Source organism: Phialemonium atrogriseum, assembly GCF_030411735.1.
Source record: "Phialemonium atrogriseum strain 8032-3 unplaced genomic scaffold QBC33scaffold_1, whole genome shotgun sequence".
Classification (NCBI taxonomy): Eukaryota; Fungi; Ascomycota; class Sordariomycetes; order Cephalothecales; family Cephalothecaceae; genus Phialemonium; species Phialemonium atrogriseum.
The window spans coordinates 1,824,093-1,838,568 of record NW_026848138.1 but is presented as its reverse complement, the minus strand read 5'-3'; the positions used below and the strand labels follow the sequence as shown (position 1 = coordinate 1,838,568).

General features: G+C 55.2%; 3 protein-coding genes across 3 annotated transcripts; 2 read left to right on the top strand and 1 right to left on the bottom strand.

The window, feature by feature from the left end:
- Nucleotides 1-381: 381 nt before the first annotated feature.
- On the bottom strand, nucleotides 382-2,897 carry QBC33DRAFT_27988 (uncharacterized protein). Its single transcript, XM_060423234.1, has 3 exons — nucleotides 2,313-2,897; nucleotides 1,285-2,257; nucleotides 382-1,214 (listed from the first exon to the last, which is right to left on the bottom strand). Exons 1-3 carry the CDS (start codon nucleotides 2,537-2,539, stop codon nucleotides 513-515), a joined length of 1,902 nt encoding a protein of 633 aa, XP_060288925.1. The 5' UTR covers nucleotides 2,540-2,897; the 3' UTR covers nucleotides 382-512.
- Nucleotides 2,898-4,405: 1,508 nt separating this feature from the next.
- Nucleotides 4,406-6,765, top strand: QBC33DRAFT_27969 (FAD binding domain-containing protein). The gene is made up of 4 exons (XM_060423231.1): nucleotides 4,406-4,550; nucleotides 4,611-5,233; nucleotides 5,290-5,583; nucleotides 5,638-6,765. Exons 1-4 carry the CDS (start codon nucleotides 4,502-4,504, stop codon nucleotides 6,592-6,594), a joined length of 1,923 nt encoding a protein of 640 aa, XP_060288924.1. The 5' UTR covers nucleotides 4,406-4,501; the 3' UTR covers nucleotides 6,595-6,765.
- A 1,003-nt stretch (nucleotides 6,766-7,768) lies between these two features.
- On the top strand, nucleotides 7,769-11,856 carry QBC33DRAFT_27760 (uncharacterized protein). The gene is made up of 3 exons (XM_060423223.1): nucleotides 7,769-9,184; nucleotides 9,247-9,337; nucleotides 9,390-11,856. Exons 1-3 carry the CDS (start codon nucleotides 8,153-8,155, stop codon nucleotides 11,798-11,800), a joined length of 3,534 nt encoding a protein of 1,177 aa, XP_060288923.1. The 5' UTR covers nucleotides 7,769-8,152; the 3' UTR covers nucleotides 11,801-11,856.
- Nucleotides 11,857-14,476: the final 2,620 nt, after the last annotated feature.

Genomic DNA, 14,476 nt, shown 5'->3' with positions numbered 1-14,476 from the left:
CGTCAACGGGATATCACGACGGAATGGCCCAGGTATCGAGTGTTGTTCTACATTTCTACATGAAACTACTAAAACAGTTTCTGTTCTCCTCGTACGCCTGCCTCCTGATCGTACGGATCAGAATAAGCGTACAAATGACAATATTGCAAATCGTTTAGCCCAGAAACGTCTTCTGAGGCTCGCATTACATCCCCGTTGCTTCCTCCCCTTTGTCTCTCTCTCTTTTGTTCTTTTTTTGGTGATGATATGAGAAAAATCAATTCCAAATTGAGCTTCCGCATGGATGGGAGGCTTACCACCCGTGAGGTTCGAGCCCAAGCTCCTGTGTTGACTTGCCTAGAAGGCGCCTTCAAGGTTAAAGCTGTGATTAGTTGCCGCCACGCCATGAAATAATGTTCAAAGGCGCCAACACCTCAGGCCCAGCAACCTAGAAGCACACGTGCTGATGCTATTACTCGGCAGGGGATGATACCCTGACCGGGGTGAGCATGGTGTGACTGTGGTTAGTTGAACTACTCGTCCTCGAGGTCATCGTCGAACGAGGCCTGCTGTCCGCCTCCACGATGCGACTCGCGCTGCTGCCCGTAAAGTTCGTCGTGGTCAGACTGCCGCTGACCCTGGCCGCGTCCCGAGACGGCGGAATCGCGATCCGCGCGCTTCGCCTGGAAGAAGCGCTCCCGCTCCAGCACGGTCTTGAAGAACTGGACGATCTCGGCCAGCTGGATCTGCTCCCGCTCCGAGCACCCTAGGATGTTGAAGAGGCCCTGCGCATCGAGGAGTTGCTTGGCGATGACGGTGTCGGGCTGGCAGAAGGTGCGGATCCGGATCGCCCTGGCGTTCACCTTCATCATCTCGAGGTTCCCGTTCAGCGCCGCGATCGTGATGGAGCGGCTGTAGAACCGGAACTGGGCCGCGTGCAGGCGCACCAGCTCGAGCTGCGTCTCGAGGTCGTAGCGGAAGCCTACGACCTTGGGCCGGCCCTTTTGCTGCCAGCCGTCTGCAATCTTCTTCAGCTTGTCGGCTTCGAGGAGCCCCGCGTTGAATTGGCAGGTTATGTAGTTGTTGAGGGCGTTGGTCAAGGCAAACTCCAGCTCGCAATACAATAGGCTCTGCTCCCGGGGGTCGACCGAGACTGCGAGGCGGTTTCGCGAAGTATCTCGCTCTTTCTCGGAATCTCGAGTGCGGCGAGCAGCTTTCAGATCGCCCATGTCGACCTGGAAAGACAGTTAGCGTCTCGCCTGATGGAACCCTGGGGGATGGGTTGTGGGTTTTGGGAAGACGTACCATTTCTTTGGCCTTCTTCTTCAGATTATCGAGGAATCCACCTTTCTTGGCTGGCGAAGGTTTCTTCTCGGGCGAAGTTGTCGTACGTTCAAGCCAACCGTTATCCCCAATCATGATCTTCTTGGCCGTCTTGGAGGCAGGCATGTCTTTCGTCGAGAAGAAAGGGGTCAAGGGCGAGTAGGTGGGTTGGGCGTGCATCAAGCCCCGTTGTATCTGTGGCGGCAACGCATCAGCCTGCTCTGGTGGGTGAGCACTCAGGGGCCCATTGGGAGATGCATCTGGCAAGACTCTAGGGGTTGCAGCGTTCTTCCAGTTGCTGTAGTCCCGTAGGACGTGAGGATGCTGTGGCGATTCCAACGCCTTGCGCACGTGGAGTGGGCTGATGTAGAGGAGGGAAGAGGCCTTTCCTCCCTCGTACGAATAGAACGAAGACGACTCATAATCAGCGCTATCATCCTCCATAATCCTCCGTGTTGGAGGTGTGCTGGGCTGGGCTTGCTCAGGTTGTGAGGGGCGAGGGGGCACTTGGACTATAATTGGGCGATGCCCGTTCGTGTGCGACTTCGGATTCGCGTGTCGCTGAGCCAGCCACGTATCTATCGGCGGGGGACGAGACCTATTCCTGCGCTCGGCGAGTGATGGGGAGCTGTTATGCCGGACGGGCTTGCAAGGCGATGCTTGACGATCGGTTTTCTTGGTCGGAGACAATGAACTGAATTCGGCCGTAGAGGCCAAACTTGACTCAAATTCGAACTTTCGAGCCCTGCCACGGCCGTTGTACTTGGCGCGTGACTTGGATCTACCCCGGGAGGTTGAATGGAACGAGGCATCGAATTTCACTGGCGACCGCGACCGCGATCGCGACGTTGAAGCGAACTTGGTGTCGTTGACATGGCGCTGCATAGAGTCGGCGACGTCCATCGCTTCTGGAACGTTTCGTTGTCTGTGCTCAGGGGTAACCTGTGTAGAGAGCCTGTCTGGTGTCAGTACGTGGATCATCCGCATGCAGGAAGATATGGTCAACTGACGCTGTAGCGAGGGTGTCCACTTGGGAATCTGTCAAACTCAGATGAATGTAAACACCGTCTTCCTCTTGCTGGCAACGTTTTGGTGAAGAGGACCGAGATCTCGCAGGACTGGAAACCGATATGAAGTTCCCTCGCATGGGACTCGGCGTGCCAATGAAAGCCTCGGGGCTTCTATCTTGTCCCGTTCCGTAAACGTTGCCCGGGCGGGCTTTTGGTGCTTCTAGCATGAAATTTTTTTGAGATTTGAACCGTCGTGCCAGAGATAACAGCTGCTCGAAGAGAAGTGGAACAGGGCGTGACTGGAGGGGTGTTCGCAGAGATCTCTGCAAGGTGATCCGTAAAGATGCCGCGTCCTTGCCGCGCTGGGTTACGTGTTGTATACCAAGCGCGTCCGGGACGAACCAAGCCTCGAAGGATATTGCCGGCCAAGTCTCCCGAAGCGTATTTAGGAGGTGCACCGGCTGCCCCAGAAACTCGAAACCACTTGGATGTTTTTCCTTTTTTTGGTCGTGTCTCTAGTTCGGTGGAAGACGTTGCTTGCCTCAAAGGACCAGATGGCTCCCGGACAAAAGGCGGTAGCTCTGTGGATTAGAGCAAACTCTCTGGGGCAAGGTGATTTTGAAGTGAGTGGATTTTGGTAAAGGGATTGGTATCCAGCGGTGCCCGTTGCCAAAGTAAACAAGGCCTGATCACAGCCTGCTGCTATAAAAGCCGCGACTTCCAACACACGGGGGACTTGCCCAGACTGATGACAGAGGAGAAGGTTCAATCCGTCTCAGCAATGATGGCTTATTCAAGTTCGGTTGAAAAGGGGTTGAGAGATCGAGTGTGACTTGCTCTAGCTAGGTCAAACTGCGCAGGCCACACAATGTCCCTCTTGCCTGTTGTTTCGTATCTAGTCACGGAGAAGCCCTCTTTCCGATCATGTCATCGCTTACTCGGCCTAATTCCCTGGCCCCTGAAAAGTTCTATGTTCGCGAGCTCTCTGGGTGTCCTTTATACGCATCTGAACCTGGACGAGGCCACTCACTTGTATCCCTCCATATAATCCATCCCCTCTGTGTGATTGAGGGAAACTGCTGTGTTTGAAGCTTCTTCTTTCACAGGAAAGGCAATAAACAGTCAAAATCGACAAGTAGGGATTTCTTTCCATTCAAGACCCTTGCTTGAATACCAACGAAGCTAGGGACCAATGCTCCAACTTGTTCCTGAGAATCACGTAGTCATGTATGACAGCATAAGGATGAGTGGCTCGATATGCTGGCGGGAAACGGGGGACAGGAGGAAAAGGGGAAACGGAAAGGAAACAGTCTCAAAGAGCTGATACCTCTCAACGTCAAAGTGGCAACCGGTAATCGCTAGAGGCGGATGGGCCTATGACAGTTTGGCAAGATGATTTTTTGGGGGGGATTTCAAGACCTGAAAAAGGTGAGCAAGATTGCAAGCCTTGGGCAGGAGCATCATGTCGGGTCTCGTCGCGCGCGCAACCAGGAGTCCGGATGGTTAGATGAGTCCGAGAATGCTTACTCATTTTCCCTTCCATCCCGTGATCAGGCGCCGAGTGTGGGGTTAGTGTGTCCGGCCCCACTATAAAGTTACTTAGAAATCCACACTTCAGTGCGTAAAAGGGTAATTCCCTTCTCCCATTCCCGACAACTGCTGCCGGTGTGACGCCAGGGTTCCACCCCTCTTTGCCGCGTTGACCTCCCGGCTGCCGGATGGCCTATCTCTCCAAGGCGTCCTGGGGCCGAGGACAGTGGGATTGCGGAAACAGCTGCGCTACAGTTGCCATATCCCTTCCCGTCCCCACATCCCTTCCGCATCATGGGAATCCCACCGGCAACCTGGTTGGTCTTGCCACATCGTGGTCCCTCATGTCTCAATCCCGACTTTCGTGCCCGTAGCCTATCCCGGTGGATCCTTCGAGTAGATATTGGCCCTGTATTCTCCCTTCCCCTCGGTTTTCCGAACCAAGGCTCTGGGTACTTAACATCCATATATCTCCAGACCAAACCTCGTCATCCGTCCCATCCCATCTATTAGCATTTCTCCCCCTAGTTGGCCTGCAGATCGTCCAAAAAATATTGAGGACCTATTAAAGTAGTCTTATTCTTCTTCGATTACCATCTGAGTATTTCACTGCGAGTGTTGTACCAGTTATAAATAAGCAGTCACGATAAACCTTCACAATGGAGGTCCAACCTGATCGAACATCGGGCTCCAAGTACTATGATATTGGTAACTTCATCCCTGCTTTCAACACCAACGCGCAGAGTGTTTGCCTAACGCGAGAAATAGTGATTGTTGGTGCCGGGCCAGCCGGCCTCATGTTGTCCACTTGCCTCGCAAGATGGGGCTACAAGATCAAGCACATCGACAACCGCGCTCAGCCGACCCCGACGGGTCGGGCGGATGGTATCCAGCCACGCTCGCTAGACTTGCTTCGGAACATGGGGCTCAAGCCCGCTATCATGGCGAACAAGCCCGCCCGAGTCTACGAGGTTGCGTTTTGGGATCCACCAAAGAGCGGAAAGGGTATCGAAAGGACTGGCACCTGGGCCAGCTGCCCGAGTTTCATCGACGCAAGATATCCATTCACCACTCTCCTGCATCAAGGTATGATCGAGAGGGTGTTCATCGCCGACTTGGAGAAGAGTGGCGTCCAGATCCAGCGACCGTGGACGATTACCGGGTTCAGCTCGGACGAGAAGGAGAACCCAGAGTATCCAGTAACGGTGGACCTGGAGCATGTCGACGGCACCAACAAGGAAACCGTTCGAGCCAAGTATCTCTTTGGCGGCGAGGGTGCCCGGTCATTTATCAGGGACCAGCTCAAGATTGGAATCAAGCACAAGGATCCCATTGCCTTTGTTTGGGGCGTCATGGATGGCGTGGTCCAGACCGATTTCCCAGATATCAAGGTACGCTTCCCCGGCATCCCTCCATCCTGCAGTACTTGATGGCTGACACAACTAAGATGAAATGTACAATTCACTCGGAGCATGGATCCATCATGGTGATACCTCGCGAAAACAACATGGTCAGACTCTACATTCAGATTGCGTCTTCAACAGACCCGGACTGGAGCCCCCGGAAGACAGCCACCGAGGAGGATGTTCAAGCGTCTGCCAAGAAGATTCTGCAACCCTACTCGATCGAGTGGGACAGAGTAGAATGGTACTCGGTGTATCCCATTGGACAGGGAATTTCGGACCGATATACGTTGGACCATCGAGTATTCCTCGGAGGTGACGCGTGCCACACCCACAGTGTATGTTGCTTCCATCTCGGAACAAGCCTCCTTCCCTGCTAACATTTTCCGAAGCCGAAAGCCGGACAGGGCATGAACACTGCCTTCCTGGATGCTCAGAACCTGGCATGGAAGATCCACCTTGTCGAGCGTGGCTTTGCTGACCGGAGCGTACTAAAAACATATGAGCCGGAGCGAAAGGAGGTTGCAGAGTCGCTACTCGCGTTCGACAACAAATATGCCAAACTATTCTCTCAACGGCCGCCAGCAGCAACTGAAGTCCAAGCTGCATCGGAAAACGTTTCCGAGGAGGCGGAGGATAACGAATTCATCAAGACGTTCAAGGCCTCATGTGAATTCACCAGCGGGTACGGCGTGGCCTACGGCCCGAACTCTTTCAACTGGTCTGAGGATCATCCCGCGCAGTCGCATGTCCTCCACCCGAAGGGAACGAAATTACGGACGGGTCGGCTGTTCATCAATTCCGACGTGACCCGCGTCGCCGACGCAAACGTGGTCCACCTTGAGCAAGAGGTGCCTCTGAACGGCTCCTTCCGTATCTTCGTCTTCGCCGGAAAACCTTCTGTGACGCGCCAGGCACTCAAGGATCTCACAACCTACATGAACAGGAAGGGTTCGTTCTTCTCCACCTACCTCCGGCCGGACATCGACCAGGTATCGTACCACGAGAGACACAACCCCCACAGCTGGTTGTACACCTTCTGCACCGTCTTTGCGGCCCCTCGCACCAGCATCGAGATCAGCAGGGACGTGCCTGACCTGTTGGCACGGTATCGGGAACACGTCTACGCCGACGACCGGTGGGATCGCCGAGTACCCGATGCCGCAGCGGCCGCTCACGCGAAGATGGGGCTCGACCAGGAGAAGGGCGGTGTGGTAGTAGTCCGCCCCGATGGCTATGTCGGCATGGTGGCCAGCCTGGTGGAGGGCAGTGACACCGTGGACGCGCTCAACCAGTATTTCAGCTCATTCTGCACCAAGAAGCTGGGGGAGACAATGGCACAATTGTAGCGGACCTGCTTCGCACGACTCGGCCTGCAATGGTCAACCTCGCCGTTCTTCCAAGCGAAGCTTTGCGTGTATCCATATTTCATAGTCAATATACCCGCATCATCCAGCAGAAATGCTCGTTAGTATAGCCTGTGCCCACTTGCCCACTCCATTGCAAATCCCATGTTTCGCGGACGCAGCCAGGTTACTGCGTATATAGGAACAACGTAGAGCAGGTGTAGTCGAATCCTATTGGCGGCATAAGGAGCCCCCCCATGCATGACATACCTAACTTAAAGACATGCCTGATAGGTTGCGAGCTGCAGGCTAGTCTCTTTGTAACACCATTGTTGGGAAACTCGATTATTTCTCCCCAGACCTGGGCTTATGGGCCTTGATTGGTATTGCGGTGGCGTTTGCTTCGTAAGAGAGAGCAGCAGTAGGACGAAAGCAATCATTCCATATTAGGGAACAAAAAGGGACAAAGGATTCTCGGTCAGAGCTGCAATCGTCTCCGAGCATTCCCACCTTACCAACTGCGTAGTATATACCAACAACACATTCCAAAATACGGGCGAATAGCGAATAGATTGTCGCAAGTCTGCTTCCACAAGCTTCCCGTGGGCAGAATGACGTCGGGAGTTTTGTAATGTTATGGGCCAGAACAGAGAATGGATTTGCATCCAATATCGTACTGTACTGGGATCAATGGCGGGGATCCCTGCTTGGATGATCGGACAATCATTTAAGCGGCGCAAAGTTCCCGCGCCGATCGATCTGACCTGGTCTGAGCTTCATCCTAGCTTTTAAGCTCTCGCAACCTCGTGCCTGCAATAACGGGTATCTTGAAGAGCCTCAAGGTGCTGGCAACTTGCCAGGTTAGTGGGGTACCTCAAGGCACGCATTCACTTGAAGAAAGTACTTTGGTACTTTCCGTTGCCCTCGACAACCGGACCTGTTCAAAACTTTTTAACCCTATAGCGCGACGAAGAAGCAACCTCCGATTTCCCTTCCCAAAACACCACAATCACGATCGATCGCATCTTCGGTTTCTCGCAATCCATCAACAGATTTGATATTCGTGATACACTATCCTTCGATATTCATCCGCATCCTCGATTTTATCATCATCAAGTAAAGCACCTTCAAGCTCGCACCTTTTCTTCCCTTCTCAAATATCCATCTCCTCGCTCCGAGTCACGCGTCGAGAGCAGACCTGTATCCGTCTCTCGCGTTCCATTCAGTGCGCGCCATTGACACACTGTTGGCCTGGAGTAGCGTATATCGCACCCATCGAGTACCTTGCTGTGGAAAGCACCATATTGCTTCGTCTACACAAGGCTCAATTGCCAGCAACAGCTGCCAAGCGCGATCAATCGCACTGCGATAGAACTTACCTTACCTTACCTTCACATCGTCACCCCACTCTCACCATCCTCCTTCCTTACCTAACTTAACACCTGCTTCGTCTGACGCTCCGTCATTTTTGGCTTGTTTTCAATTCACCTGTCACCATTTCCTTTGGAGAAGGAAGTCATTATCATTCAGGAAATAATTGTCACAGCCGACACTGACCATCATGCCGGATCAAGTCCCCTCACGATCTACCTCCCGCCCCCGTACGACGCGTAACAGCCGCGGCTTACGCCACAGCAACACTGACCGCGAATCCTCCGTCGAATCTGTCACACCCGCCACCTCGGTCGATTCCTCCGCCCCTTCGAGAAGGACTCGAAAGCTTCGATCTCGACGAGCCAGCTCCACCACCCCCAATGCCGCTAATATCGACACCGGCAGTACCTCTTCTACCTCTAACCTCGACACCTCGGCATCCGAGCCAACTACGACCAACCCTCCCTTTACCTCTCGAGCCACAGCTCTCCCCACCCTTGCCCCTATCAGCGAAGAGGAGCCTCAGGCAGCCAGCCCCCGGGCTTTGCCTTCTGTCGCCCCGGTAGCCGACGCCCCTACCGAACTAGCCAGCCCTCTAGAGGCACCATCGACACAGGGCCCTGAGGAAGCCGACCAACATACCGAAGTAGCCAACACTACAGAGGAGCCATCGGCACAGGGTCACGAGGAGACCAACGGCGAGACCGAGTTCGCCAACACTGCAGAGGAGCCAACAGCACAGGATCCCGAGGAGGCACCCTCTACACAGGCCCTTGAGGAGGCCGACGAGGAAGACTCGTCGGTGCATGAGACTTCTCTCTTTGCTGGACGCCGCCGGGAAGAAGGACACAAGTTTGGCTACGAACTTTACACCGCCATCAAAGCCGAACTGTTCACCAGAAGTTGTGTCTGCCCCCTTCCTACCATTCACAGTACAAAGGAAGAAGCCGAAGCTGGAACCGGTGTGTTCCGTTTCTACCGAGTTGGTACCCATCACGACAACATTCGGGTCTTCATGCGAAAGGACGACAACCTCTGGCACTGCCAATGCCAGAGCCAGTACCTTAGCTACACGGACCGCCCCCTCCTTCGAAAGCGCAAGGCCGAGGACACAGAGCTTGACCTCGAGGCCCAGAACAGCGGGAAGGATACCCAGGCCGGTATTACTACTGTGCGAGCTATCGACGAACAAAACGGCCCAGGGTCGAAACGCCAGGAGGTATGTCTCTCGGCCTGCACACCCTTGAAGCATCCATGTCTCTAATTGCTGTGTCACTCTAGTCTATTCGATCAATGTGGGGCTCCATTACTGGGGGCATCAAGAATATGAGTGCTTCGGTGAAGGGTTGGCTCAGCCAACTCCATGCTCGTCGTAAGTACTTGCCCTGCAAGAGAGAGTGCCATCTTACCTGACCAATCCTTAGTCACGGCAGTGCCCTCAGAGGCTATCGAGACCCGCAAATACGATGAAGCCGGCCGCAACCTCGTCGTCAAGCGGTTCAAGCGCCAGTACTGTCTCCCTCTGGGCCCGGACTCGGCCCCCAAAGAAGAAGCACAGTTTGAGCAGCTTCCATACTTTGAGTGGGCAAGTGATGCTACCGCGAACATCGGAGAGACCGCCATCAGGAGCATTAAGGATGCACTGTGGCGTCACGTCGTCACGATTTCGGCCAGAGCCATCGCATTTGACACATCGGTCGACGCCCTCAGAGCCCGGCACAAGAATGACGAGGATGGAATCGACGTCGACCTCAGCATTGGCATTTTTAACCTCATGACCAAGCATTTCGACGAGGTTACCAAGGAAAACTTCAAGGAAGCCGCATCGATGCACAGACAAGGGGCTGGACTTGCCGTGGAATTCATCAACACGGTGTACCTCCGCCCCGAGGTCCTTCCCATCCTGAAGAACGACTTCGCCAAGCCGCCAAAGCGGCTGGATTATTTTGGCAACTTCGAGTTCAAGATGCAGACGCGTCAGGCCGGAGACTTCTTGACCTGGCTTCTCACCCAGAAAGCCTTGTTCAACATCAGCGGTGACCATCAAGTAGCAATCGCCAAGATAATTGTCGACATGGATGCCGTCCACAAGCAGGAGGTCCCGCCTAGCCTGGTCCAGTTTCCAGGATATAACGCGGACCTCATGCCCGGGAGCTTTCCGCTGGAGGACAGCATCCTCGAAGTGATCCCAACAGAGGACTTCATCATAGAACCCGTCTATGAATGCAAGCACCCCGATTCTCGGCCCCCTACCTCCTCCTCGTCGTCTTCGGCCAAACCCGAAGAACCGAAGACGCCTTCGCAACCAAAGGGCATTCTGAAGAAGGAACCGAAGAAGTGGCCAGAAAACCCCGTTTCGCCAGGACCTGGTGACGGGTCACCAAGTTCAAGAGCCAGAAGGCTTCAGTTCAAGAACCCCGAGGCATTCTTCACGCCTCCCAGAAATTCGCCCAAGCAAAGAGCGATTGGGAAAGCCCGCTTCAGGCTACCCTACAAGACGACGGACCTGGGTAGGGAGTACTTGATGTCATTGTACCCGTCAATGCTCGAAGGCGCCTACCATGGGACAAAATATGGCGAATTCCTACAAGAGGCTCGACGCGAGCTGTACAGCCAGCCGGGCTTCAAAGCTCCCCCCCCACCACCGAAACCGTGGGATGTTTACAAGAAGGACGAAGAGGCGAGGCGCAAAGCTCGCGAGGCCATGACGCCCGAGGAGAGACGGCGCCAGATGGATCTCTTGGTCCGCGACCTGGAGCTCAATCCCGACGGGGAGGTTGTGCGGCGCGAGCTCCTCGTCCCGGAGGCAGAGCTCATAATCGCGACCAGGCGGCTGGAGGATCTGGAGCTGTCCCGTCAAGTCCGGCAAGAAGTGGAAGCGGCGGCCGAGAGGGAGCGTCAGAAGATGGTGGAGCTCCTCGCGGAGGAGAAAAGGCTCCGCCTCGAAGAGGAGAAGCGCAAGGAGGAGGAGGAGAGACTCCGGCGCGAAGAGGAGGAGCGGCGGCAGCGGGAGGAAGAGCTCCGCGCAGAGCAGGAGGCCCAGCGTATCCGGGAGGCTGAGGAGCGTGCCACACGCATGAGACTGCGCGCTCCCTCACGACCAATGATCGGACCCATCACCGAGGAGTGGCAGACCAAGGTGATGGGGATCGCGTCGGCCGGCCCCAATGTCGAGCTAGCCAAGACATTGGAGGGGCAGATCCTCACAAGGCGGGACTTTGAGGAGAAGCTCCTGCCAGCGACAGCCTGGCTGAATGACAATGTCATCACCGGGTCGATTCTCTACGTCGGAGAATACGTCAATGGCAAGGCCGGCGCGACTGCGCAGGACCCGAGGTGCGCCACCTTCACCTCCTACTTTTGGCCTCGTCTCGAGAGCGCAGGGCCGGCACAGTGTGGCCGGCTCATGCGCCGAGCTGGTGTGAGGAAGGATAACTTCCTCAACATCGACTCGATCCTCATTCCGATCTGCTCGGGCAACCACTGGACGCTGGCGGTCGTCCTCCCGAGCAGACGGAGGGTGTTGCATATGGATTCGCTGCGCGGGGGCCACGGCAATCCTGATGTGACCCGGAGGATTCTCGAGTGGGTCAAGGTGACCCTCGACGACCAGTTCGTCGAGGGGGAGTGGGAGGTGGTGGACCTCGACGGGCCGTTGCAGAGGAATGGTTGGGACTGCGGGGTCTTCACCATCACGAACGGCCTGTGCCTGGCGCTGGGGCTCGACCCCAACGAGTCCTACACGGCACAGCAGCTGACGTTGCAGAGGCATCGTCTGGCCGCTGTGCTGTTGAATGGCGGGTTCAAGGGCGATTTCGACCTTGAGGGGATCTGAGGGTGCCCGCACACCTTCAGTTCTCCCTACCCCATTCAACAGTGGGACTCGTTGGGGGAGGCCGCGCGAGCGGTGGTTGTGTTGGTTTTGGTTTTGGTTTCTTGGGACGTGTCAGAGTTGGTGCCCAGGTTGGGCGTAATCCGAGAATGAGCGAGCGCACCCATTCTCGCGCGAATAATGGTGTGAGAGTATTATTGTACGATACGGGGAGTTTGGGCATATGCATAGAGCGCGTTGCACCTGTTGGAGTTTATCAAAAAGAAGGGGCCTAGTTCTGCAGAACAGGCGGGATGGATACCCGGCGTTGGGCTTGTTTGTTGTTTTTGTCTTGGCTGGTTTCGACTTCATTTTTTTTGGTCCCAGCATTTGGAGCTGGCCCCTCTGGCTGGAAAGAGGAGTGTTGGAGTACTGTCGATGATCCAATTTGGATGGATCACGTCCAATGACCGAACGGTTCGGTCTTGCTCTGGGACGTCGATAAGCATCTTGTCATGATACCCTGTCGGAATATATTTCAAAGCACTGGGAGCAACACTACAACAGGACTCGCTGGGTCGCGTCTCCGTTCTGATCTTGTCGCTGCCCCCATCCCCTCGCATCTAACTACCGTGGTTTTGACATTGCGGTGTTGAGAACCTGTCCAAGCTGACTTATTCTGGATTCCCCATCTGGCACCAGGAAAAAGACAGTTCCCGCACTCGCCATCCTTGAAGCTGGGAATCGAAATGCACTCGAAGAAGGGCCTCGTGACTTTCGTGCCGCTGATCAGACTGCCGGATCGCCGGTATAACTTGTGACAATCATGGCAAGGGACGACATTGCGTATATATATATGTATATGAGCAACATGCTCTATCTTCATGCAGAAAGGTAAGAAGCCATGGACCGAAGGTGGTCGGGGGGAAACCCTAGCAAGTCTGAAATCCCCAGCTCAGAGTCCTTGACGGGGTCACCCACGGCTGTACCTGGGAGATCCGGACGCAGATGCAAGACAGGCTAGAAAAAGCCGGTCCTAACCAACTACCACGTCGTCCAGCCAGCCATCCCAGGCTTCACCCTCAACCGCGTGGAAGGCTTGGCGGAGAGGACAGGTCAACTTACCCCGACAGTGCTCAACCAGGCGGCAACGACTAGCAAGCCATCCAGGGTCCCCGAGCGCCTGTTACATGCTCCCAGGTCGCACATTCCTTGTTGATATCCGCGCTGATATCGGTCCAGAACCGATTCCACCCCCAGGTAGTTGCTCGAAACACTGGGTATTCTCGACCCGCGACTTCGTCTTGAGCCTGTTGCACACAGCGCTCATGTAGTCTCCGTATCTGGCGGTGAATTCGTACCGTCGGAGCTGGGACAGGGCTGTCGATCAGGCCGGCCTCGGCTCCGTGGCTTGGGGTTCTTAGGGAGCGTTTCGAGTACATGGCCTTGTCGTGAAGGAACACAATCGCCATCAGCTCTTCTTTTCTCGCCGTCATCGTATTCCTTCACCAAGACGGCATCGACAGTCGACTTGCAGAGGGTGGTGAGGTTGAGCCAGTGGTTCGTGACGGGCGATACCCTTTCGCTGGTGTATTCCGCAGGGTCTGGTTTGTAAAGGCAAGGCGAGGTGCATTTCGGCGTATTTGGAAATCACTTCCCATCCCGTCCTTGTGGCGTACAGACTCTGGCAAAGTAAAAGACTACCCAGCAGCGCCAGGCAAGCTTCTGTCTGGGGGGTCAGTCATGAGTGGTTTGCATACTTCGGAGCCCAGGCACCCGGCTTTATCCGCAACATTTGCAGCAGCCAAAACGAAGAATCTCCCGCGGGAAGGGCCGGATTCGCGCTTAGGCCGAGGAGGCTCAGCAGGTTATGGTCCAGATGGCGGTGGGGATGATGGTCGAGCGTGACGAGGCAGGCTTCAACCCGCCCGCATGTACAATACAACACGCGGCCTGCTTGTAATCAACCATACTATCGGGAACGATCCTGGAAGGGACCTGCCCGGACTTGTCTCGGCGACTATGTGAGGGAGGGACGGATGTGGTTCGTCGAGAGGCGAGGAAGAATCAGGGGCTGCCCGTATCTCGGGACGGCGGTGGTTATGATTCGGATATCGGGGGTCGCCTGACGATGCCGGGAACGGCGTGCGCTTGGGCGGCGGTCGGCTTGAGAGCATTGCGGTTCTGGGAGTAAGTCCAGCCGGCTGCCTTGTATAGGATATAACCTGAGTTGAGGCTCTGTAGTTGTTGTGGTTGTGTCCAGCCAGGTATGCGTTTTGGCTTGCAGTTCGGGGCTCAGGTATGTACCTAGCTACGGCACCGCTGGGTGAGTTGGATGTATCATGTTTATCTAGAGATGGGAGAAGCCTGTTAAGGGATGGATACCCCATAAGGTATAAGTCCAGGAGAGTGATACCTGCTATCTTACCATGGAATGGATAACCTCGGCGTCAAATTGAGAGATTTGTCGAATCCCAAGTTGATTCGAAGCTGGCGACGGTCCACGGTTTTCGCCTCGGCACCAGGATCCTCCGGAATAGGTTCGGAGACCGAGCACATGGCTACGGGCTGGAGCCTGGGTAGCCAGTCTCCCACATGGCGGGGAATAGCATTGTAAGAGCGTTGAGTAGGAAGGATTCGCTAATCTGCCATCCGCCATATGTGGATCGTTTGAGCGTCGATACAGAGCTCCACACTCTG

Excerpts from the sequence above, each read along its gene's own strand:
- QBC33DRAFT_27969 (XM_060423231.1), top strand. The coding sequence starts at position 4,502 with ATGGAGGTCCAACCTGATCGAACATCGGGCTCCAAGTACTATGATATT. Across the intron at positions 4,551-4,610 it reads CTCCAAGTACTATGATATTG|TGATTGTTGGTGCCGGGCCA; the intron begins GTAACTTCATCC and ends CGCGAGAAATAG. Across the intron at positions 5,234-5,289 it reads CCGATTTCCCAGATATCAAG|ATGAAATGTACAATTCACTC; the intron begins GTACGCTTCCCC and ends GACACAACTAAG.
- QBC33DRAFT_27988 (XM_060423234.1), bottom strand. The coding sequence starts at position 2,539 with ATGCTAGAAGCACCAAAAGCCCGCCCGGGCAACGTTTACGGAACGGGA. Across the intron at positions 2,258-2,312 it reads GTGGACACCCTCGCTACAGC|GCTCTCTACACAGGTTACCC; the intron begins GTCAGTTGACCA and ends GACACCAGACAG. Across the intron at positions 1,215-1,284 it reads AGAAGAAGGCCAAAGAAATG|GTCGACATGGGCGATCTGAA; the intron begins GTACGTCTTCCC and ends CTGTCTTTCCAG.
- QBC33DRAFT_27760 (XM_060423223.1), top strand. The coding sequence starts at position 8,153 with ATGCCGGATCAAGTCCCCTCACGATCTACCTCCCGCCCCCGTACGACG. Across the intron at positions 9,185-9,246 it reads CAGGGTCGAAACGCCAGGAG|TCTATTCGATCAATGTGGGG; the intron begins GTATGTCTCTCG and ends GTGTCACTCTAG. Across the intron at positions 9,338-9,389 it reads CAGCCAACTCCATGCTCGTC|TCACGGCAGTGCCCTCAGAG; the intron begins GTAAGTACTTGC and ends ACCAATCCTTAG.